The sequence below is a fragment of the Diabrotica undecimpunctata genome, chromosome 5 (assembly GCF_040954645.1).
Source record: "Diabrotica undecimpunctata isolate CICGRU chromosome 5, icDiaUnde3, whole genome shotgun sequence".
NCBI lineage: Eukaryota > Metazoa > Arthropoda > Insecta > Coleoptera > Chrysomelidae > Diabrotica > Diabrotica undecimpunctata.
The window spans coordinates 138,261,550-138,289,150 of NC_092807.1; the positions used below are offsets into that span (position 1 = coordinate 138,261,550).

Consider the following 27,601-nt stretch of genomic DNA (forward strand, 5'->3'; position numbering starts at 1 on the left):
TATCATTAATGCAGTACGCCCCCCGTATATCACTGTAATAGAACTTCATGTCAATTCATTACTGTCAAATTAAACAATTTAATATACTGGTTTTCAAACAATAATCACTGCAATTTGGAGTTTGGAATTTATTACGATAGGTAATATGCATCTGACAAAATAACTTTAAGGATCAACAATTTTAAAATTGCATGTGATTGCATTAACATTGCATATATATTTTAATTTTTAGATGTTGAAAAGTTGGTCAGACTGTCGGAAAATTCGAGTTGTGAACAGGTGTTTTTCAAATGGAATGAGGTGAAATAGCATGTAAGAACAAAAAGAGGGGAGAGAATCTCACAACAGTTGAACGGCAGCGTTTTGTTCTCACGTATGAAATATTACATTACAGCGGTAGTCGTAGAGGAGTATACAGTGGTTACGGATAGTGTGTTTATTGTTTGTTTACATTGCCTTCATAACAATTCAAATGGACACCGAATTTATAAACCAAATATGAAGTGTATACTTTGTGAGGTTAACTAATGGTGTTTTTATTTAGTAGTGTAGAGTGAAAATGCCTCATCAGTACGGCTTACCGGGTATAAATCATGCCCAGTCGCCTCCTACACCTCCACCTCAGCATGGGGCTATGTATTCTAGGTTTGCTGGGGCTGTCGTACCAGGAGGATATCGTGGAGAAGACAGAAGACTCACAAGAGAGGCCATGGAGAGGTACCTAAGGGAAAGATCTGACATGGTGATTGTTATTTTACACGCAAAAGTTGCCCAAAAGTCATATGGTAACGAGAAGAGGTTCTTCTGTCCACCACCTTGTATTTATTTGTTTGGGGAAGGTTGGAGACTGAGGCAAGAACAAATGCTTCGAGAGGGAGAATCTGAGCAGGCCTCACAGCTGTGTGCCTTTATAGGAATAGGTATAAAAATGTTATTTTTATTCTGAAAACACTTTTTTATTACTTTAAATTAAGCTATTAAACTTCTTTTACAAATATATTTTAGGACACATATCAAATTTTTCAAAGTGAATTATTATCTATCTGAGTCATTCACAACAATTATTTGTTTGAATGGATTAAATGGATGGTTTTGTTTAATAACATTGATTCCAAAATTTGTTCTGAAATTATATTTTACCAGTTTTCCTAATTCTTTCATTCATCTGCTACTTGCTAGTTTATTTTCCATTTGGTCTTCTAAGTTATACGATAACTTGGATTTCTAGGATAACTTGGATTTGGATTCAACTCTGCACTATCTCTTAGAGTTGAATTTTTTGAGTAACCAATATAATATATTTTTGGCTCTTTACTTTTTTTTACTTTTGTTTCTAATTATTTTATAATCTTGTTGGTTATATTGGAATACTCATCGTTTTATTATCTTTGCCATTTATTTATTTTTTATAATAAATTATATTGTTCATTTTTGAAAGTAATGTTTATTTTGTGTTGAATAATTTTTTTTATTTGTCTTATATTTGTCCTCTAATAAAAAATGTACTTTTCCTTTAATTCTTTATCCTTTTTTCTCTCATGCTATGTGTACATAAATGTTACTTGTATGGCATTTTTTTTATTGGGACATCCTCTTTTTATAATAGTATCTAGTACTGCTAGATGAGCTTAGATAAATGTTTCATCATAATATCTGGTGTTACAACCCTTTAGTAGTAGAGCCTCAAATTTCCCAAGTCTGTTTCGTCAGCCAGCCCTATCCATTGCCAACCTATGTCAGTTTCCTGCATCTATTTTTCTAGTATATAGATTAATTCTTAATTTGTTCATTTTGCATTATATATACATCATATACATCCCACTATCAATAGAGCATCTTTATACTCTTCATGTTTAGTCTTTACACTCTTTTTTTTCTCTAATCCAAATAACATACTCTATAATGAGTAACATATTTCAAAAATGTTATAGACCAAAAAATGTTATCTCTGTACATTTAATAATCAATGAAGTATTCCTCACATTACCAGCTAATATGACTTCTGAGTATGTCCAAAAATTATACATCTAACCGCTATTAGAGTGTCCCTATATGCACTTCACATTCATTTAATAGACGATAGAGTTGATAGCAGATATAGAACTGCAAGGAATTAATTGCTAATGTATTGACGAAGTTTTATGCCATGAAACTATTATATTGACTAGATATAGTCATAGCTATATCATATCAATGAATAAGGCTATAGAGCTCATCTTGGCGGCATCTTTTATTTTATTTTGCTAAGGAAAAAAGCTGGCTAGCATACCATCATAACATGGATAATGGATAATATTTCAGTATGCTAGTGAGGAGGGCGCTGAAGTATACAAATAGCTGAGTTTGGCACTACTGTGACATGACTACAGCCTAATATAATATCCAAGTTTTGACAAAACATGGATTAGCTGCGTTGAATACTGTCGTGAGAAACATAGTGATTGGTGGGAGAAATGGATAAAAATATTAAACAAAATACAGCTTTCTGATTTATTTATAAATTTCTTAAAATCCATACCCACAGTTCAGGTTATTTGTCATATCTAGACATGATCAAGTTGTGGCGAGTAGTAGCCAATTAAAAGTTAAAAACAAAATATTCAGACTCAGTTTCTTTGCACAAGCTTATTAAAAATTAGTCCCTAATATTAAATCCTCAAGAAACCACGAGCCACCTTGGTCCAGATTTTGCTAAACAATTTTTTCACACAAATTTCAAAAATTAAATTTTTTGAAAAACACAAAATCAGCCATTTTCAAAGCTCTGAAACTCCATTTTTGGAAAAATGGAGTTTCTCAACCATTTTCAAAGTAAAAAATCATTTTTGAAGTTACAAAGTACTTAAAGTAAAGTTTAAATATCCATGTGCAAGATCCTGATGTGTTTTTCAAAATAATTTTATTGCAAAATCCTTGTCTTTAATGTAACCACTACATGTTGTTTCTCTTGCACTAACACTGAATATACATACCTGGTAAATTTTTAGCTGGTGCTTGAACTTAGTTATTAGATTATTTCATTTTATATATCTTTTTAAAATTTTTAAATTATTTACTGACTAAAAATCTTAAAAAAGTCTATATTTAATATTAATTTTATATATATATATATATATATATATATATATATATATATATATATATATATATATATATATATAGCGAATTTAATGAATAAGCAACTGCTGACGTAGAGTAAGGCTTATTTGTCTGAATAAAATTTAATGAAATTTTGTAGGCATATCAGTGGCAAGTCAAGGAAGAGCTGTATAGTTTTTGGTGTATATTAACCATCGTATGGGAATGTATTGCATAAAAAGTTCATTATTTAACTTTTTGCTGTAACTTTATCATTACAGCATAATCATCGTTTCTCGGAAATTGTTACAGCAATAAATTGTTTCTTGGCGTAAATAAGGCAATAAATTAGCAATAAATTCTTGGCGATTCGCTTTTTGGCTGATATCTCGGTTTTCAGGGGGTGTGTTTTGAGGGAGGAGATGATGGGCGTAGCTTTTGAGTAATATAACAATCAACAGCAATTAATTAGTAATAAAATATGCCGCCAAAATATGCCCTGTAACCCTTTTCATTGCCTAGATATAGCTATGGCTATGCTAGGTTTACTGTAAACTTCGACAATAAATTAACAATTAATTCCTTGCGGTCCTCTTTTCTAGTTTCATCGTTTTTGACCAATATCTCGATTTTTCTAAGTATGACTTTTGCGCTAGGGGATCATGGGGTAGATTTTGTGGATTGTTCAATATACAAATCAACAGAAATTAATTTGCAATAAAATATGCAGCCAAGATGGGCTCTGTAGCCTTTTCATTCATAAAGTTAGCATAATCATTGTTTCTTGGAAACTGTTGCAGCAATAAATTGTTTCTTGGCGTAAAACTTTAGCAATACATTAGCAGTTAAGTTCACTTTTTTCGTTTCAACGTTTTTTTTTTCGATATCTCGTTTTTTCCGTTAGGGGATGATGGGGTAGTTTTTGGGGTATTGGTCAATGTATTAATAAATAAGAGCACCTTCGTATATCAGTTGGCCCAACGTTAGATTGATAAGAAAATTAAATTTTAGGGAACAAAAATAAAAGCACAGCGCAAATTTTAAAACTTTTAATGCATCGAACAGACTACCTAATAATAAATTAAAAAAAAACGCATAGACTATGTAATATTAACAAAAAAAAAAATGTGAATGTTTACCACTGAGTTACCTCCCCTTTATTTTTAATGACATCCACAATTTTTCCGAGGCATAGTTTTTACAAAGTTCTGGCAAAATTCTAATGTAAACGACTCCCATATTTCTTGCAATTTTTCCTTCAATTCGTTGAAGGATCTGGCAGGATGTTTTCTCAAAGCTTTTTTCATTTCGCGCCACAAAGTCTCTGTCGGAGACAAGTCAGGACTGTTAGAAACCCATTCCAGAAGTGGTGTGCCATGCTCTTCAATCCATTTTAAACTATTTTTTGAGTTATGACAACCTGCGCTGTCCTGTTGGAAGACAAAATCTTCCTCTGATGTTAAATGGTGTTCCATAATCAGTAAAAGAGATTCTTCTAAAATATCCAAATATTTGTCTGTGTTCATGGTCATTTGTCCGATGTACAATCCCATCGATAAAATGTAACTTTCCTACACCTTTAGGCAGGTGAAATTCGTACTAATTTTTTCAACTATAAAACTTACTTTGTAATTACGCTAATTTATGAGCCTCTCGGTGAGGTTGATCTAGAAACGTGTCTTCCAATAACGTCACTCCATAAAACGCTTAACTCCATATAATTTGCTCGTCGATTTTTCACTATAATACGTCTTAATGCCCTTCGATCTGCTTCGGTTATTTTACTTTTTCGTACATTTCTAGGTTTTGTGACGACCGAACCTGTAGTTTTGTATCTTCTGACTATATTTCTTACACTGTTGCGCGACAATGCATCATATTCGATTGAACAAATTTTCTCATCGATACCTTTATCTCGACCCATTGTACAATGTACAATCCACAAACGGCAAAAAGCTTTACAATACTACAAAATACATTTGACATTACTTAACTGACAATATTATTCTTTTGATGTCATTTTTCCAAAGCTATCTCTGAATTTAACGTAATTATGAAAAAATCAATGTATGTTGACATAAGTAAATGCATAGCCAGGGTTAAGTGAAATTTTTTTTTATTGTTAAAAATAAATAAAAAAACATAAGAGTAATGTTTTTAATAAATATTAATAAAAATGCCATATTAATTAATATGGGAACTTAAAAACATGCAGATTATAATTTGTTTATGGAAATCGACTTAACTGCAAATTCCATAGGTGCGCCAACTGATATGGGAAGGGGCTCATAAAAATTAAGTAATTAGCAATAAAGTATGCTACCAAGGTGGGCTCTGTAGCCTTATTCATTGCCGAGATATAGTGACGGCTGTGCTAGATTTACCGTAAAATTAGCATAATCATTGTTTCTCGAAAACTGTTGCAACAATAAATTGTTTCTTGAGGTAAAGCTTCGGCAATAAATTGGCAATCAATTCCTTGCAGATCGCAAGGAAAACACACCCCCTTTCGGGGTGTGTTTTAAGCTAGGGGATGATGGTTAATATACCAATCAACAGCAATTAATTAGCAATAAAATATACCGCCCAAGATGGGCCCTGTATCCCTTTTCCTTGCCGAGATATAGCTATGACTATGCTAACTTTACCATTACCAAAAAAATCAGAGCATTACCCGTATGCGCGTCATTGATTAATATAAAATTCTTAATTGTATGCCAAAAGAGGCGCAATTACTACCTCTTAGAACCCACCAAATTTTATTTGCGTTTCTCAGCCGATTTCAGAGCAATACATAAATCGTCAGTTTGTAAGAAAAGTTTTAACACGCCTGACATGCGTTTATATAGAAAACTGTCGCAGAATCACCCCCTTAAATTTGTCGCACTTAACGCCCTATACGTTATCCCTTCCATCGTAATGGTGTATTGCTAAAATCTGATTATCTACTTTTCTTTTTTGTTCATTACAAGTTTCTGAGATCTTTTGCGTTTTTTTAATCATTTAGTAAAATACTTATGTAGTTAATCAAAAAGTAGTTATATTAATCAAATTGTGAATAATTTTTGTAAAAGAATAAATTGGTAATAGCTATTTGAAACGAATGCTTGAAAATGAAAAGAATATTCCCTTTTCTAGTATTCGTTACGTCTATTCTCTAGTTACCTTTAGACTTTTCACTAATCCATATCCAGATTATAGTCAATCATTTTTCACGCTTTAACCTTGATTATAATGTTAAATTCAGTTTGTAGGCTGTTAATAGATTCAACCAAAGTGCAACTTAACATAAAAAAAACATCAAATTGAATCGATTTTTAAATTGGTAGTAATTTTAAGGGGATGCGATACATCATTCGTATCCATGCACGCGATTTCCTTGGTAAAGAATATATAGTTTAACATCATATTTGTATGTATTTACTTATTTCGGTTTTTGTTTTCACAGGAAATTCGGATCAAGATATGCAACAACTAGACCTCAATAATGGCAAGCAATACTGTGCCGCAAAGACTTTATATATTTCAGACTCTGATAAACGTAAACATTTTATGTTATCAGTGAAAATGTTCTATGGTTCGGGACATGATATTGGAGTGTTCCATAGTAAACGAATTAAAGTGATATCAAAACCTTCTAAGAAAAAACAAAGTTTAAAAAACGCCGATCTGTGTATAGCTAGTGGTACGAAAGTGGCTTTATTTAATAGGTTACGATCTCAGACTGTTTCTACGCGATATCTACATGTAGAAAATGGACATTTTCATGCAAGTTCAACGCAGTGGGGAGCATTCACGATACATCTTTTAGACGATAACGAGTCGGAGAGTGAAGAATTTCAGGTCAGGGATGGTTATATACATTATGGTTCAACTGTCAAATTAGTGTGTTCTGTTACGGGTATGGCTTTACCAAGGCTCATTATCAGAAAAGTAAGTTAAATTTTTGTAAGTATTGTAACTAATATTACTACTATCTTCTCCAAGTGCGTTCTCCTGTCGAAGATCTGCAACCATTTTTGGCGAATTCTTCTTTGTTTTTTATCTTTTTCAGCAAATCGTTCGAACCCAAGCCTGCCAATCTCGTATGATTTTAAGCCAGAAGTATTTTATTCATCCTGGCCCACGTTTGTCCTTAATCTTACTGTTGTTTCTCTTAACATGTAGGAGATATGCAGTTTTTTTTTCTTTTTTTTACGTTCTCTGCTCATTCGGTGTAGAACTTCTAAGTTGGTGGTGTGGGAAGTCCAAACTATTCGGACAAAATACTACCGTTTCAGACAAAAGCTACTATCTCTACAACGGAATCCATACACTCTACTATATATTGTTAAAATATTTGAAATCAGCACATTACAACCCGAAGACGAGGTGTTGACCCTTTGTTCAAAGAAGTTCGTTCACAAACTTGAAGGACCAGAATTTTTTTTATCGACATTTTCGGGCCTAGTCTGATTTCTCAGGTCTAGTTCAGAGGTGGTATTTTGTTTCTCACCCACTCTGCCGATATAATCGGTGTACTCTATATCCGACACTTGAAGACGCGTCCGATGGGAGAGACAACTCTACACAGAGTTCTTCAGTAAAAAAATAATAAAAATCGGATGATAGATCAGATGAATAGGGTGTCATGATGATGATATGAAAAATGGAGATATATAGTATTTTTCATATAAAAATGCGTGCACGTCACAATTTATATAAAGTGACGTCACTTATATTTAAAATTTCCAGAACGTCAACCTTCAGAGTTCAAATTTTCCTAACACAGCTAATAATACGAAACCCATACGGAACTGCTCGATCTTTCATAGGCGTTAACATGGTATAATAATCAGAAACATGTAATTATCATTATATTGGGAATTTCAGAATTATATTGATTAAATAACCAAAAACATTTGTTATTATTAATAATATAAATTTTATGAAATAACTCTTTAAGTCTAATATTCCACAAAATAATAAATTTAATTCAATAAATTAGACAATTGTACTCAACTGATACGGTAATAGTTCAAATTTTATTGACAGTTCAGCGTGTAGCATAATTGTTTAAAGTGCTTCCGCTTTTTTAGAGTAAGAAATTTGTTTATGTTTTGATTTCTTACACAATTTGATCAGAATATATTATATATTAATAAATTGTATTTATAAATACATATTGAATTTAGATTAATAACGTTAAAAACTAATTATTGTTGTGTTTTGTGATTCATCATCATCTTGGTGCTACAGCCCTTAGAGGGCCTCGACCTTCTCAAGCTTTCTACGCCATTCTATTCTGTCCCTCGCTTGCATTTTCCAGTTGCCGACTCCGATCTTCTCGGCATCTTGTGTTACCCCGTCCATCCACCTTAGCTTTGGTCTACCCCGTCTTCTCATTCCTACGGGTTGCGCTGTTAGAATCTTTTTTATCATGTTTGACTCAGGGGCCCGGGCTACATGTCCTGCCCACTGCAGGCGGTTTCGCTTAATTATAGTGGTAATATCTTTACCACCAAACGTATGCTTGTAGATATTCTGCAGTTCAAAGTTATATCTACGCCTCCATACTCCGTTCTCACAGACCGCTCCGAATATCTTGCGTAGCACCTTTCTTTCAAAAATGGATAGAGCGGATTCATCTGTTTTCGTTAGCGTCCATGCCTCTGATCCATATGTGAGAACGGGGACTATCAGTGTTCTATACAGCCTTATACGAGTTTTTTGAGACAGACGTTTGTTAGCTAAGTACTTTGATAGACCATGCTAACACCTGTTTGCAATTATTATTCGCCTTTTTATTTCCTCAGATGTGTTATTATTGGGGTTAACCGATGTCCCTAGATATATGAACTCTTTGACTGCTTCGAAGTTTTGGTCATTGATGATTAAATTTGTGTCAACATTTCCAGCTCTTGTGTTTGTGTTAGTCGCCATGAATTTGGTTTTATTTTGATTTATCTGTAACCCCATTCGTTCTGCTGCTGCTACTAGCTCGGTTAGGATTTCCGCAGTTCTCGCCCTAGTTCTTGTTATAATGTCCACGTCGTCTGCATATGCTAGAATTTGGACTGGTCTATTAAATATTGTTCCCCTGCTATCTAAATTAGCGTCTCGTACAACTTTTTCTAAGGCGACATTAAAAAGCTGACACGCCAGCGCATCTCCCTGCCTTAACCCCCTATGTATTTGAAATGGGGTTGACGAGTCGTTTTGAATTTTAACTGCTGATAGCATCTTCGCCATTGTCACTTTTATCAAACATATGAGTTTTTTTGGAATTCCCAACTCATTCATAGCGTTGTAAAGACTTGGTCTTAAGACACTGTCATATGCCGCTTTAAAATCGACAAAAATATGATACATATCAATGTTAAACTCTGTGTATTGTGATTGTGCTATGCCAAAAAAGTAAATAGTCTGTAGAAAGCCGATAAGCTTTCATATAAGATAGATTATTTTGAACAAGAAATAATGGCGGGAAGTTTTTATTAATAATGCTCTAAAAGTGGTAAGTTTAAAATTTAGAATATATAATTTTGTATTAAAATGTTTTCTTATGTATTTTAGTGTGTTGCAGTAGTCTTAAAACTAAGTTTATTTACTGTTAATATAATAGTTTGACAAATAGTTAACATTTTAAAAATTCCTCACTTACTAACTATTCTGATGTTTTGGTAACGCTGTGGGGTTTTGACGTCGTAAATCTTGAATGACGTGCCCGCATTTTTATATAAAAAAAAAAAAAACTGCAACTAAAATTTTTTGCGTGCCATCTTAAACGCTTATAACATTATATATCTTCAATGGCAGCAGCCCATATCTAGCCTTGTCCTTCTCCAAACTTGGCGGTCCCGCGCCTATCTTCTCAAGTTTCTTACGTTTAGAAAATTTTGCGCGTCCCGTGCCACTTCATTTTCTCACCTTTTATGTGGCCCTCCTTTTGGTCTTGCGCCCTACATTTTACTATCTAGGGCTCTTTTCGGCAATCTTTTGGTCTCCATTCTTACCACATGACCAGCCCAACGGAGCCTCTGAAGTTTATCTAATTCTGAGATCGGTGCCTCTTTGAACATCGGTGTCTCAGGACCATGTAACCGATGTAGAGCCATACGTTGCCATGTTACCAATTCCATCGGTAACTTAAACATGCTAATTTATAATAACATATAATGTAACATATCTATAAATTAATAACATTTAAAGGATTTTCACCCATATATTTTAGTGGCTCATAGCATGTATACTTTGTTACACTGATGATGGAATTTACATTCCGAAAACGTTCTGTAATGTATTTGTGATATAGCCCGTTTGGGTATTTTATTATATACCTTTTACTAAAGATTTGAAATAAAAAACAAAATCTAATTTTGGAAGAGTAACACCAACGAATAAATCACTGTGAAATCTATAAATATCTAGGCATACCCATAACCAATGACGGCAATTTGGATTAAGTGATTAAATGCAGAAATAACCAGGGAACACAAGCCATTTGGCAATTGAATAACATACTGTGGGATAAAACAATTTCGAGAGGAAATAAATACAGAATCTATAACAGCATTGTCAAAAGCATTGTTACATATGGAAGTGAAATATGGCCACTGAAAGAGAGAACCATAAAGACTTTGGAAGCAACAGAAATGGATTATTGGAGGAGAGCGATCGATAAATCAAGATTAGACAGAGTAAGAAATGAGAGAATTCAAGAATATATGGGCGTTAAACGTAGGATAACAGAGAACATCAGAATCAACCTACTAAGATGGTAAGCGCACGTACAAAGAATTGATGACAGTAGAATCCCAAAAAAAGTATTAAACCGGACATCGCAGGGAAGACGAAAGAAGGGCAGACCGAGATTAAGTTGAAAAGAAGTCGACAAGGATATAAAAGTGAGAGGACCTTAGTCTTCCTTGACGCCATTAGGAATTTGGTCATCGATGTTGACATTTTTATACTGTATTTTTTCGCCGCTTTTAATGTTTTTATCAATCGCTGTAAATTATCTTCGTTATCTAATATCAGAATTGCGTCGTGTGTACAATAAAGAGTTTTTTTTATATATGTTTTCTACCTAGCTCATATTCTTGTCCTTCGATGTTAGTACCTTGTATAATTTTGTTCATTATTAAATTAAGGAGTAGTGGGCTTAAGATATTTTCCTGTCGGATTCTGAGTTGATATCTACTTCGGATGTTAGTTCATTTTTGACTTTATTATCTTTACCATTCTGTTGAGTTGGTTTTTTCTTTTAGTAATTTTAACATCATCTAACATAATCAAGGACAATTGAAAGCAAGTTTTTTATATTGCAATGCTTTTTCATCAAATTTGTCTGCCTATGTATAGCTATGATAGCATCTGTTGACTTATTTTGTTGAAAGCCTTGTATTTTAGCACTTTATCTTCATTGGACGGACCTCATGTCATCAGATGCCACCAATCACGCATCTCGATGTGCATCGCCCTTCCTTCTGGAACAAATAATTAAATTTAATTGGTCGAGAAATGAAAAAGTTTCATATAAAAGGTAATTAATCTTTAAATATGGGACATTTTCGGATCTCAAGTAGAGTCAAGTCAGTACAGTGTATAGTGTATGTTTTACCCGTGTAGGGTAGCTCCCTAGAGCACTTTGCTCGAAGGGCTCTGTTTCTTTCTAAGACTCTGAAGCTGAGTTTTTTTCTTCTTAGAAAGAATGTGTTTTATTTCCACCACCTAATAAAACCACAATGGCATTGTCTCTTCAAGATAATGCCACAATAAGAGCGTACCGGCCAACTACGCAATATTACACCATATTGCGCAATAGTTGGACAAATTAATAAACATGGAAACTTGCACCAAGTTGCAATCAGTTTTTCATACGTTTATTAATTACACCGGAGACGACACTCAAAATATTAGGTACACAAAAGACGGACTGGGGTCTAAACGGACCCCATTCTTATAATGGCTGAACTATGCCTATACGAAAAAAAAAAAAAAAAACTGTAACAATAACACATTATTTTTATAGTATTGAACATTTATTAGTCTAAAGCATACACATTACTACCAAATACATTCTACTGATTAATACTAACAGACTAAATAATAACTACATACTATTTCTCTAGGATTTCGCGTTCGATTTCGATTTCGCGATTTTCTAGACACACACAATTATTACATTTTACGCATATTTTACTTGTTTTTCTGTTTTTTTGCCTCTACAACATAAAAGAAAACGCCGCCTTTTATTTTTTTTGTTCTTCCCTGGGCTCAGTAATCTAAAATTTTGGTAATACGTCTGCCATATGACGCTTTTTATTCTTTTTGATGTACTGATTATTATAACACCTGAAAACATATTCCTTTTTAAGTTCCTTACCTAGTGCCAAAATATCCATTTTACGTTTACTCATATTGTGCTTTTTCCATTCAGGATATTTTAGTAGCCTTAGTTTGTAGGAATTAATACAATGAGAGAATATGGTTATCGGCCAATCCCCATTTAAACTTGTAAAACCCTTACATAACCAATAGGACACTCACAATCTGTACTAATTCATAAAATCTATGGGATTCCCGCATTATTACAACTTAATTAGAATTTAGAATGCATTGTATATGACATAAAAGGTTGACCGGAGTTATAAAACTGAAGTTTAAATTTAATCTAACCCTAAATATTCTTAACATCATTTTTATTAATAAAATATATAAACCATAGATAGATGGAAGATCGCCGATTAAAAATTAAGATCTGTGAAGTAACAGCCAAAAATTGTGCTTTGGTTTCAAAACAGACCCAGTCAGTCTGATGAAGGTTAAGGCTATGTTGAAAAGTGATGGCACGGTAGCTTGTTGACATTGCTACTATTTCTTTTTTTGTATTGGTATTGAAATGCTTATCTTCTATCGGTCTGGTATATGGTTGCTGTTTAAAATTCCGTGAAGAAGTACCTCTTTATTTTCAATTGTTGTTTCCCCTTCGTATTTTAAGAGTTCATTTAGTATGCCATCTGGTCTTGGCATATCTTGTCCACTCTTTAGTTTTAAGTTATTTCACCTTTGCGATGTATATTCATCTTCATGTATTCTTACAGGTCGATAAACAACAAGCTTTATTAGAAGCGGATGATCCAGTATCCCAACTTCATAAATGTGCATTCTATATGAAGGATACAGAACGAATGTACCTCTGTCTATCCCAAGAACGAATCATTCAGTTTCAAGCCACACCTTGCCCCAAGGAATCAAATAAGGAAATGATCAACGATGGAGCTTGCTGGACCATCATATCCACAGATAAAGCAGAATATCAGTTTTATGAGGGAATGGGCCCAGTACGATCTCCTGTTACACCAGTGCCGATAGTACACAGTTTACATTTAAATGGCGGAGGGGATGTCGCTATGCTCGAACTTACTGGTGATAATTTTTCCCCTTCGCTGCAAGTTTGGTTTGGAGATGTTGAAGCTGAGACTATGTATAGGTAAGAATATATTTTTTAAGTGCTTTAAGATATTTTGATTTGTTGTGCATTCAGTGTGAATCAAAGTGTTCGGTTACAGTACAATACATTTGGACATAAAATGAACAAAATTTATAATATAAAAGTGTCTTCGCATTTTGAAAATATAAAATGAAAAAATCTCATCTATTTATATTCGTATATGAGGTGTGTTCAAAAAATACTCGGAATTTTCTTGTTTTTAAAAAAATAATTATTTATTCGTCTACATTAATGTTGTCTTCTTTAATATTAGTCCTTGAACCACTTCTCAAACTCGATCTTTGGGATAGCCTTTAGTTCTATCAGCAATATGCAGCATATACAAAATATAGGTACAACAATTGAAGGGGTTAGAAGCCAAAGGGCACAAGTGACAAAAACTAGAAATAGAGTTATTCAATGTTAAAGCTTTTGTGTAATTGTAAAATCCAGAGAGGTATTGCATTCTTCGTTTCTTCAGCAACTTATATGTTGCACTGTCATAAATTTTGTTAGCATAAGACACTTTTTCAAAAATTGCCTGTTTTTGTTTTTTTGTGCACTTGTACCGTTTTGCCTGCAAATAAATTTATAAAACTTGGTATTTCGCAATGTTTTATTAGTGAAAATAGCAAACTAATTTATATCTTAGATAATCAACATAATAACATGAACATTAATTAATTAATCATCATAATCTTACTCCAACAGGTCTGGAATGTCGTTGTCTATATCCGATTTCTAATGCCTGAGTTTGTAGTATATTTACATCTACGTCAGAAGTCGGTGGTAATATCTAACTGGGTTGGATTAGCTGTTTTCTTGCTTTCTTTCCTTTTTTATCTTCATGAGGCAAATCAATATAAAAATGGTGATGACAAGGCGGTATATAATATAATAAGGTCCTTAAATTCTCATACTTTTCATATGAAATTTTTATTGCGGCGTTGTAGAGTTTTTATCGAGGTTTTCCAATGTGAAGGTTGGTCTTCTCCTTGTTAGCTTAGAGCAACTTTCTCTGTAAATTGGAGTCCAGCTTTCATTTCTGGACATCTTAAAAGAAAACTTCAAAAAGTCATTCTTTGTACAAATAAACCAGAATGACAGAAAATTTTATGTTTTGGCTTTTGATGCGTTTTCAGTATTACAATTTATATAAGTATTTTTTATTTCAGATGCCAAGAAAGCATGCTCTGCGTCGTACCGGACATATCACAATTCCGAGGAGAATGGCTGTGGGTACGGCAGCCGACACAAGTACCTGTTTCACTGGTCAGAAACGACGGTATTATCTACGCCACTGGACTGACATTCACGTATACACCAGAACCTGGACCTAGACCGCATTGTTCTTCTGCAGATGAAATAATGAGGCAGGCGCAAAGGAGTCAAGGGGCTGCGCAGGCGCAGTCCCAAGCGGCCATTACAGAAAATGCTTGGAATTCGCATGGAATGCATTAGTCAAACACGAACTTCCTTTAGCTCGAAAAATTGTAGCAATAAATGGAAATGGTGAGTGAAAGCAATTCGAAGGCTTCGGAAATAAGAATTATAATGTGAAATTACTTATACTATATACAATTTTTGGTTTAAGCAATTCTCTATAAACGATATCCAGAAAGATAATGGGTACATTGAGAAAGTTTTATGCATAATTGAAAAGGTAGTTTATAGCCTTTTTTTAATTTTCTAGAAAGCTGTTACATAAGTGAGAATAATCTTAAAATTACTCTAAACTTATTTCAGAAACAACCTAAGACACATTTTGGCGATTTTGAGTTTATAATACCAACATGTATTTTTTTAGTCGGTTACATACAATTTAATACAGATTACACCTAAGTCCCGTAAGCATAGTTGATTTTATATCGATTTAAAATAATATTCATATATTTCTGAAACTACCTTAGTCCCCGGACTAAGGTTGTTTCTGCACTAAATTGTCAGTTGTCATTTTGCACATCGACGTTTACCATAAGCTATAAAATTCATAGTATTTCTATTGTTTGTTCTTGTTGCTGCTTTTAAAAAGTTGTCTGTGTATTGGAAGAAAACGTTTATATTTTAATATGATTATGAACAACGATCAACTAACCACCAGTGCTGAAAACGCTAAGGATAGAGAGCCTGCTACTAAAAGACGTAAGGCCATGTACGCAAAGCAAATAGGACCTCAGTGCAAGTAAGACAATAAAAATATAATATTTTTGAGTTTGTAAAATACATTTTTTAGGTGTTTCAAATGTTTTGAAAAAGTGAATGAAGATCAAAGGAACATTATTTTTGGTAACTTTTTCGGTATGACAATAAAATACGAACAGTATATATATATATATATATATATATATATATATATATATATATATATATATATATATATATATATATATATATATATATATATATCGAGAAAAGGAGTACGACCGTCAATCCAATATAAACTAAGGAACACTCGAAGAGTGGTTGGTTTTTCAGTCAAAGTGGAGAAATAAAAGACAAAGAAGGTGGCTACTTCATCTATTTATTGAAGACGTTTCGCTTCTTAATCAAGAAGCATCATCAGTTCATCTAAAAAGAACAATATGAAAAACCAAACATCCATGGAAAAGTTATTATAAGTGGGTTACCTTAAAAAGATATGTAGCAGTCAAAGATATAAAATGTGTAAAGAAGCTTATGATAATGGACATTAAATATTATGTTGTACAGACAATTAATTGGAACTGAATACAGTTTACAAATTAACTCAACTTAGCACAGCAAAAGACATGTGGTAATGGTACATGTATATAAAAAATATGTGAAAAAACTTAAGAAGTAAAAAACATTAATTTACAGAGAACCAAAAAGATCATATGATGCATTTCCAACAGTATATTATTATTTAAATTTGATTTTAACTTTAGGTAACATTATTAAAATTGAATTATAGATATTTAAAAAAAAATTATATAATAAAGCTACCACTCTTAAGCTTCTCAGTCGCTGTCGGTGAAATGCTACCAGAATTTAGGTACTACGCCGAACGAGAAAAGACAGTGGCCTTGAGATCAAAATATGACAGAACAGCAAGGCATATTTTAAAAAGTTAATGCATCAGTCGAAGGTTCATACATTTGGAACTGAGAATAATATAGATTCTATGAATCTATTTTATTATAAAATTTAATTAAATTATTTGAACAGAAACAATTATTTAAATATGTAAAAGTAACATTGACTGAGAATAATATAGATTCTATGAATCTATTTTATTATAAAATTTCATTAAATTATTTGAGCAGAAACAATTATTTAAATATGTAAAAGTAACATTGACAAAATAATCAATAAAATGTAAGTTGAATAAATCTAAGTAAGTAAAGTAAGAAACTATTTTATTTTATTTGAAATTATTTAATATGAAAATATGATAGAACATACACCTTAGGGGACAATTTTTAAAGTAAGCAACATATTAAACCTAATTCTGCAATATTAATGCATGATAAATTTGGCTCAAGTTACTAATGTCCATTCTCTTATTAAGAGCGTTAGGGTGTTTAAGAATTGAACACATTTCCAAAAACTGTCTTTTAACGAGATTGCGTTCATTGCCAAGAATCTTAACTTCATAAGTCCACTTTGTGTTTAGTATTAATAGCATGCTGGGCAAGAGCACAAGTATGCTTAGATAAGTTGATATCACTGCGGTGTGTCGTAAGACGCCCTCTCAGTGATCTCTCTGTCTGACCGATGTAGCATGAGTCACACTCAGCACAAGGTATGTGATAGATGACATTTACTTGTTCCAGAAGGGACAATTTATTATTAGGAGTTTAGGTGTAGGGAAGTTTATTAGTTACAATTTTTTTGTTTGTACAGTTTAATAAGTTTTTCAGTAACTTGAGGAAAATAAGGTAGAGATGAGTAATGGGTGATTGGAGTCCCAAGTACAGTATTAGGCAGAACAGTGTTATTAATTGAATTATTTGATATTATTCTAAGTTGGTCACCATTGGGCATGTCATTTAAAGAGGAACCATAACTCTGTGCATAAAGTTATTTATTAATTAGGGAAGATGGATATGAATTCTCAATTAGAATATTTTTAAGTAATTGGAGGGATTCCCTTCGATTAACCGGATGTGTCAGTCTATTTAGCCTACAGCTTAAAGCTTTAATGAGGTTTAATTTATATTTGTAGTGATGACAAGAATGGTAGTTGAGAAACCTATTAGAGGCCATTGGTTTCCTATACCAACTTGTGGTTAAGGTGTTGTCTCCCATTCTAATGACACGCATGTCTAAGAAGGGAATACTATTTGTGGTGGGTTCCTCAAGTTCAGCAGTGAACTGTAAGTGAGATCATAAGCTTCTTTACACATTTTATATCTTTGACTGCTACATATCTTTTTAAGGTAACCCACTTATAATAATTTTTCCATGGATGTTTGGTTTTTCATATTGTTCTTTTTAGATGAACTGATGATGCTTCTTGATTAAGAAGCGAAACGTCTTCAATAAATAGATGAAGTAGCCACCTTCTTTGTCTTTTATTTCTCCACTTTGACCGAAAAACCCACCACTCTGAGTGTTCCTTAGTTTATATATATATATATATATATATATATATATATATATATATATATATATATATATATTAATGTATTCACTAGCTCGAATAATGCCAAGAGTACCAACGCTATAGACAAAATGATGCAATTTGGAAATTGAGAACGAAATTCGTTGGTCCCTTGTTAACTTCTGTGTCTCGGTCGACGCACATCCAGACTTATAATACTTACGCCACCAGCCTTTTAAATTTATAATACTTTCCCTTTTAATTTCATAGACCGTGAATATGGACTGGGCACTTGCAATAACAATGATCTCTGTGTACTTATGCATGCTAGAGATGGTATAAGCCAGTTTGGTGTAGAACTTTATTCTAAATGTGTAATTTTCGGTGATAGGCTGTCACCTTCAGAAGCTTTTTGCTTCAGCATGTAACAGGTTGAAAAATGGAGGTAACTTATCATAATATACACAGATGACATTTTGTTATATGTTATATGTATATGTTATTGCTTATAAGTTAATAACCGATTTTAACCAATTTTTATTTTAAAATATAATGTAAGGAAAGGTCTACGTTGGGATATACTTTAAAATATTAATTCAAATTTCCAGTGCATACCACGATACGTTTACAAAATGGAGAATTTTTATTAGCAATTTTTCTACACCGGAAACAAAATTCCTACAGTGGATTTACAGTGGCTTCAAATATCTATGACAAAAATATTTAATAATAACGTTAGTTATACAGTCAATAAAGTTATGACAACTTAGAATTTTAAAACTTACTAAGCTACGAGTCACCAAAGAATACCCTGTCTCAACAGATAACCATGAAAATTGTTATTTTTTAAATAATTTTAATTAAAAATCCACCACTGCATAAAAAAATGTTTAAAAAACAGATGTGGCAATCCAGTGAGACTGCCGGTAGAAGTTATACTTCTATACACGCGTTCGCCGTTACAAATTTATATGGTAGTCAATCTGCACAATCATTACATATGTAATGCTATAGGTAAGAGAGAGCATAAAGAGAAACATAATTAGGTATATAGGTATATGGTGCATCGTTTGCTATATATAAACAACATTTGACCTGTAATAGGAGTATAGTAAATGAAGGATTGAATCAATATTTTGATGAAAATGTATATTTTTATTTTCATATATGTATGAAAGGAGTTGAATGCAAAAAAATTTTTTTACATATACTCTGCAGTAAAATTCATTGTTTATTTTGTTATTAATATAAAAATACAATATAATACACTGTAACATACATAATTCAATATAATAATACAATACAAATTAAAATGAAATATTCATAAGTATTTAAAAATGAGAATATACATAACTTACTTACGCATATGTTTAATTTACCATGATAATATTAATAAAAAAATAATATTAATATTAATAAATATTAAAAAAGGAACATTTTTATTCTCGAGAGAGAAAGAGAGAGAAAATATATCTTCTGTCCCTCTCTTACCTATATCTTACATATGTAATGATTTTGCCGATTCACTCTCGTACAAATTTCCAACGTCGATCGCGCGTATAGAAGTATAACTTTAAAAAGTTTACCTGAAATACATGTCAACCACAACACAAGAGGCATACCATAATTACAAAATAATAAGAAACGAAACACATGCACTTATAAGAAAAATAAAAAATGATCGCTAGGAACGCTTTTCTACAGAAGTTCAACATGATTTTTATGGTCTGCAAAAGGAAATATGGCGCTTTATAAAAGGTCAAAAAACGGAGGTAATGGAACTAATAGAACCAAAACACAAGAAAAGGGTACATGCATTGGCTACCTAAAATAGCTATATGCAGAGGAATAAGAAATTACGCTAGAACCGGAAATATCAAAAATTACCACAATTGAAGAACTCAATATAAATATACAGGGAGTTCGTAAAATACCTGAAAAGATGAATAACAGAAAAGCAGCAGGTAAAGACGGAATACCAAACGAATTACTGAAATATTGTAGATTAGCAGTGACAGAAAATTAACAGCATTAATCAATAAAATTATAAAACACAATAAAATATTCTGTATAATAGAGAAGTTTCCATAAATATCATAAAAACATTGAAAACATCTACCAAAACAACAAAATGGAAGTCAGAAATAGATGGACAAGTTCAGAACCTATAGAAATAGGCAGCGGAATAAGGAAAGAAGATACAGAATGGGAAACGAAGAAGTAAAAATACTCTGTTACGCAGACGATGCAATATTGATAGCCCAAGATAAAGCTAGTCTGAAAAGACTGGTCCACAGACTTTGCTTTTAACTGCATCTTTAACTTCAAGAATCGTTGGTGGTTCCTCTTCCCTTTCGTTTGTTTCTCTTACGTTATCTCTTTTGTCTTCTAAATTTTCTTCTTTTTCCTCTGTATTAAGTGCCTGGTTAAAGTATTCCACCCATCTATTCAGTACATCTTTCCTTGTTGATAATAGGTCGCCATTTTGACCTTTGCATTGACTTATGGGTGCTTTAAATTCTTTTCTGTTAATGTTAACTTTCTTATAGAATTCTCTGAATTCTTTCTCTCTGTTGAAGTTTTCTATATATTTAAGTTCCTTATTTAAGGGGTTTCGTTTTTTTTATGTTTATATAGAGGAGAAGTTGTATAAAACATTCTAAATTACCAATTAAAAAAATAAGGGCCATTATCGAGATAAAAAGTAAACTTTTTTATTTTACGATTTTTTTACAATCATCGATTTACAAAGTTTTTTTATTTATTTTAACAATTTTTTGTCCATTCTAAAGTACATAAAACTGCTGTTAGTTAATATAGATAGATAGTTATATTATATTTTAATAAAATTGAAAAAGTTTACATGTTGTATAAAGGATGTTAGTCGTCGAGTAAATGGACTCTTTTAACTATTTCATGAAGATCGCCTTAGCATTTTACTGCAGAGAAAAATTAATACGACTCCAGTATAGAAGCTTGGCTTCAAAAATTGATTAAAAACGGTTAGTAACTTCAAATTTTATAGAGATGTTTCTAATCTAAATAGTCACACTGTATATGCATATAAGAAAGACAGATTATAAAACCATATTGCAAGTGTTATTTTATATAATATCAATAACATTCTGGTATGTGAATTTATGTCTAAAACAACTTTATTCAGAAATGTATCTAAGATGAGTAATTTTACATTTATTATAGTTTTTATTTCTAATAATTTCGAGCTTGCGTGTTTATATTTTGACAATTAAAATGCGATTTATATTATAATAATACTTTTGTTCTAGACTGGGAAACGAAATTGCAACACTATGCTCCTTTCGTTGTGGTATGACATATATAAAAATATTTATTTCATATTAATTTTCTGTTAGTGAAATGTCCGTGATTTAATGGAATTGGATTTAAACGAATTTTTATACTCCAGTCGTCAGAGACGAAAATGCCACTGAACCTCTAAAAATCATACAAGCTGAATTTTGCGGAGAATATTAAATTTGGGACCCCAAAAAAAGATACAAAAAGGTTTACTTCTTTTACTCCCGGGCTTCCCCCTTATGATAAGACACTTGGATTAAAAGATATCGAATTTTTAACGTCGAGCTGATACAAATTTTCATTCACATTCAAAATCGACGGTCGCTTCAAGCGTTTTTTTTTGAGAGAACGGTTCATTCTACACAAAAAGTGCTAATAAACATTTTTGTTTAAAATTATCTCAGCTACATTTTTTATTTGAAACATTTTTTTCTACGACGTACAGATTCTTGGTAAATCGATTTTTTTTACCCCCCTACAAGGGGGGTTTTAAAAGGAAGCCCGGTGGTAAAAGTGGTAATCTTTTTTGGGGCCCCAAAATTAATATTCTTGGCAAAATTCAGCTTGTTCGTATGATTTTTAGGGGTCAACTCTCTGACGACTGTACTATTAGAGATTTTTGAACTGGAGCACTTTTTGGTAACTTGTGTCAAACTCTCTCTCTAATCGATTGTTCTAGCTCTCTGTACCTAGTGACGTCATGACGTTCCTAGATTCGTCATAAACAAGTCTGCACCGTCACTAGGAACAGTAAAACTGTAATTTTTCAAATAACTTATAAGTTGCCGACTATTAAAATCAAATTAATTGTTTAAAATTTTATTAAAAATGCTTTGGATGACGTGTCAAAATTGAAAGCAATCCATTATCACGAAAGCGTTAATAATTTAAGAATGTTTGAAAGTGATACGGAAAAGTTTTGTTAACGTCTTAATTTTTAACAAGTTTATTTTTATTTCTACTGTTTAGCGTTCCAAATTTAAACTTGGAAATTTTATTTCCAGTCTTGGAATCTCTTTATGAAAGGAATAATTGAAAGTATTTAAATTTTGGATTCTAGTATGTTTTGACTAGATGCTTAAGAATTTTTATTGTTGAAATAAGTCTACGAATTCAAGCACTATAATTTGCTTTGAAGCACATTGCACATGCATTTTTATTTTTTTTTACCATTCTTTCTTGGATATCAAGTACCAAGTTGGATCTAAAACTATATTGTTGCATTTTTTCACTGAATATTTTATATATGATGAATTGTAATAAACAAGAAGTATATAAAATAATCCGTATTACTATATGCAACTGTAAAATAATTTCCATGCTTCTAATTGAGTTGTAACATTCTTAGCCTTATCTTTTGGCTCCGTTACAAGAATATAACAGTTTTCAGTATACGGGCACGACTTGGTGGTTCAAATCATCAAATATAACCATTCTTGCCTCTGATGTTATTTCCAGGTGTTTGGCACTCTGTTTCACATTGATTTTCGTAATCAGATCCACTATTGTCAGTTGATTATCAAGTTCTTTATGCCTCTTCAACTTTGAATCATTTGCTCATATAGTCAAAGTAAATTGATTTTTATTAGGTAAATGCCGTCGTTTTTAAATATCATTTACTACTTAGGTGTAGCTGTAAAAAATAGCAGATACCAGAGATGTAATATCCTTAATAAAAATTGGTAGATTAAGAAGAGCAGGACACCTATGCAATATGCAGGCAACACCTATGCAGGCATTATGCAATAGAAGTCTGTCATTGACCACACGTCTAAGAGTATTGAAGTGCTACGTCTGGTCCACTTTGTTCTATGGGTGTGAAACCTGGACAACAAAAATAAAAAATCTTAACAAATTCGCATGCTCAGAATCCCGTGGACAGCACACATATCTAACGAACGCGTGCTAGAGACCGTGCACAAAGAGCGAGCATTGATCAACATCATCAAAATGAGAAAGGTCCAATACTTCGGTCATATAATGAGAGGACCTAAATATCGCTTACTCCGGTTAATCATTCAGGGCAAAATCGAAGGAAAACGTTGGGTCGGAAGAAAACAACTGTCCTGGCTGCGTAACATTAGACAATGGACAGGTCGAACGGTCGAGGAACTGTTTCATCTAGCTGCCGACCGAGAATCATTTCATCAGCTTGTCAATATGACGATAGCCAACGCTTGAATACAAGCACGGCACACAAAGAAGAAGAAGGACACCTATCAAAGGCGAATGAAAACTTATGTTCCAGAGAATCCCTATTTTCAGTGCCTGTTTAAAATAAAATTAAGGGCATGCCGAGACTGAGGTGTACACATAAAATGAAGCCTCGAGAAAAATTGGAGCGATAAATTGATAATGGACAGGAACGACTGCCGAAACAGACTAGCGTAGTTCGAAGCTCCACTAGAGCTGTTGTACCATTGATGATGATAATAACTTTGATGGGACTATAAATCCCGTCAAACAGAACGAATCATATAATCACATACATAAGTTATCATGAAACTTCAACTAACATACTCAAAACACAAAAACAAAATCATAGATGGATGCAAGTTAATATTGAAACTCGAGTTAAATTTTGAAAGGTGTTCTATGGTTATGTTAAGATTGAAGACCGCTAAAAACTTACCAAGAGACGAAATATCTTCATTTATAGACCTCTACGGTAGAGACCTATTGAAATGACAACATACAGGTGGCTGTGTTTATATTGATTTTAAATTGATGTCGTTTAAGAAAAAATTGTTAAGTCGTGCTGTCTCTATCTATTTATCTATAATGCCTTATTCCATCTATTTTGAATATAGGCTACCTCTTCCTAGACTGGTTTCTATCCAGTGTTTTTGTCATTCATCTTGTTCCAGCATGCTTCTTAAGGTCATTGCTCTGTTTCATCTGCAGTTACACTTGCAACACAACGAAATAAGATGACAATATCTCTCGAAAAATTGTTTAAACAGATGAAATGGCTTGTAGAAGAATTACAGCAACTTATAAAAGAAATGTGGACACCGAAATCCATCCTCAATGATTGGAATATTCGAATACTTTGCACCATACACAAAAAAGGAGATATCTTTGAATGCTCTAACCACAGAGGAATTACGCTTCTAAATGCAGCGTATAAAATATGTTCCACAGTAATACGTCACCGTATGGCACCATATGTAGAACGGATAGTAGTAAATTACCAGGCTGGTTTCAGAGGTGGTAAATCTACAATTCATCAGATTGCAACCCTGAAACAAATTTTGGAAAAAACACTGGAATATGTCATTGATACTCATCACATATTTATAGACTACAAAGCAGCCTATGACTCTGTGAATAGAAGAGAAATGTTCAAAGCAATGAAACAGCTAGGAATATCAAATCAGTTGGTAAATTTAATAAACATAACTCTTGAAAAAGTTGAATGTAGAGTACGAATTCAGGGGGAACTGTTTAAAACAAATAATGGGCTGCGCCAGGGAATCCCTCTCTCCTGTATACTGTTCAATCTGGCTCTGGAAAAATCACAACCACTGGTTCAATATATAATAAATCAGTGCAAATTCTGGCCTATGCTGATGATATCAATTTTGCTGGGAGAACGGAAAACGCTATACGAGAGACGTATGTAGCATTAAAAGAATCAGCTACAAAAATGGGTTTAATAATAAACACCAACAAAACGAAGTATATGAAAATAAGCACGCAACCACAAATCATACGACCACTTGTTATAGAAAACGACGTCATCGAAGCAGTGAACGAATTTGTATACCTGGAAGCGATCCTTACCACTGAAAATAATACTACCGCAGAGATAAACCGCACGGCCAACAGATGCTATTTTGGGCTCAATCGCCTTATTAATTCCACAATTATATCGAGAAATACAAAAATAAAACTGTACAAAACAATAATACGCCCAGTCCTAACATATGGTTCAGTTCAGACTCTAGCAAAAAGTAATGAAAATATGTTAGGGTGTTTCGAAAGAAAAGTACTAAAGCAAATCTATCTTGAATGACAATGGAGTGTGGAGAAGAGGATACAACTTCGAATTTCATAGAATATACCAGGAACCTGATATCGTAAAACATTAAGATAGGACGTCTGAGGTGGATAGGGCATGTAATGTGGATGGAACAAAATGACCTAGCTAGAAAAACGCTCCTTCATAGACCCATTGGTCAGAGAAGAAGAGGAAGACCCAGAACAAGGTTCCTTGATAACATCAATGAAGACATGAGAAATATGGGAATACGTGCTTGACGGAAGAAGGCGATGGATAGGGTCGACTGGAGAGAAATTCTTGAGGAGGCTAGGCCCTACGCAGGGTTGTAAATCCAGAATGATGATGATGATGATCATAGCGATATTTTCTCTTTTACTTTTTTGCTCTGTAGGTAACTTGGAAATAACTAACAATGGACCTACAACGTTTGTGTACTTTCTTCTTATAATTGAATCTATATTCTCTATTCATCCTCCTCAATTCTAATCCCTTCTAAGGATTTATGATCCAGTCCAAGTCTGGGTTGGGACTGAGTTCAGCTAATAGAGTATAATGAGGATTTCAGCCTTAAACCACTTAGCGTCCTTTGGCCGAACTGCTAAATTTTAAATAACCATGCTTCTGTGTTACTATGCGAAAATAGTATATTTCTTTGTTCACATAATAAATGTGTAAATATTACATAATAATAACCATTTAAATTTTCTCATGTTTAGCGTTCAGGTTCAATGAATGAACCTTCAACTATTCTTTTCTAAAATAAATTGCATCAATTCGTAGACTTAATGACATTCAAAACTTCCGTTTTTAGTGAGACAATTAAATTTTTTTGAAATGCGGTAATTATTACAATAACTTCAAATGTGTGTGTTTGTGATTTTCTAATGCGTTTTACACTGTTGTAGACTATACTTTTAGTAAGTAGGTGAGTCAAAACAATCACTGATTACGTGCATTTAAGTTTCAATTTAAAATTATTTATGAATGAATCATGATCAGTTACAAGGATTGCTAATAATAATATTATCTAATAATTGATACATGCTGCTAAAACAAATGTAAACTTTCACGATAATATATATTATGTTTTAAGATTCGACAATTTATTTGAAATATTCCTTAAAATTCCTAATTTTTAGAATCCTTGGAACATTAAATTGTGAAATTAGATTATTTCATGATGTTAATTAGATAATTAGAAAAATACTAGAATAGCAAAATAAAAGAAAACTAAGAGTATTGAAACCAGAATAAAGGAAGATAGGGAAAAATGTATTCGACAAAAAACAAAACAACAAATATCATGGAAAGTAACATAGAAAATGATAGAAGAAAATTCTAAAAATAACTTACGTTGCTTTGATCCTTCCATACTAGTTTATAGTAGTTTAATTTGTTTTTATAGTCCCCATTTTTTATGACACCTTTAATTCTAGCAAACGCTTTTTTCCGTACCTTTTCCTTTATAATCTCTTTTTATTTCTTATTATTTTAAATAAAATGGAAGTGAGTATAAATTGAATAGCACTGGCGAGAGAACACATCCATGACATACACCCTTCTGAATACTTATTTCCTCCGTTAGGGAGCCTTCGATTTTATTCTTGCCGTTTGACTTAATGTTATTTGAACATCTTGATAATTTTAAGTTTTTGCAAGATTTCTAGTAGCTTCTCTACATGATTTGACAATCTAACATTGTCATCACTATATTTATGTTATTAGAGAGCCTTGAACATATAGAAATTTAAATAAAATATGTATAAATAAGACTTGATTTTTTGACTCACCTCTTATAATTCGGTTGAAGTAAAAAAGAGCCTATATTACTGAGTTTGCACATATTTTTTAGAAATCTATCTGATTTTGTATATTTTTTATGTGATATAATAAAGACAAATCTATTATTAGCTTATAAACAAAGTATTTGTAAATGATTCTCATATATCTTATTATTATTATCTTTAAACCAAAGTTAAATTGGAGTCCAGTTTATTATTCTGTATTTTTTTATCCATTTGATTTATATTGTATTTTTTAATTTTAAGTGCAATTATAAACAACGAGAAATAAAATAATAATGTGTACATACAAATAATTTTCAGGGTAGTTAACAATTATAACTGCAACGTAATGCTACTTTTGTAGACAAATAAAAACA

General features: G+C 32.4%; 1 protein-coding gene across 3 annotated transcripts; it reads left to right on the forward strand.

Annotated features, from left to right (window-relative positions):
• The first annotated feature begins 63 nt into the window (after window positions 1-63).
• Su(H) (recombining binding protein suppressor of hairless) lies at window positions 64-27,601 on the forward strand. Of its 3 annotated transcripts, XR_011951041.1 has the most exons (6): window positions 64-140; window positions 233-920; window positions 6,527-7,011; window positions 13,164-13,552; window positions 14,728-15,064; window positions 21,404-27,601. XR_011951041.1 is itself a non-coding variant. In XM_072532810.1 (4 exons), exons 1-4 carry the CDS (start codon window positions 560-562, stop codon window positions 15,011-15,013), a joined length of 1,521 nt encoding a protein of 506 aa, XP_072388911.1. In that variant the 5' UTR covers window positions 111-559; the 3' UTR covers window positions 15,014-15,890. The 3 variants fall into 3 exon arrangements, 1 of the variants encoding a protein (XP_072388911.1); XR_011951040.1 differs by having other exon boundaries at window positions 111-920; XM_072532810.1 differs by lacking the exon at window positions 21,404-27,601 and having other exon boundaries at window positions 111-920; window positions 14,728-15,890.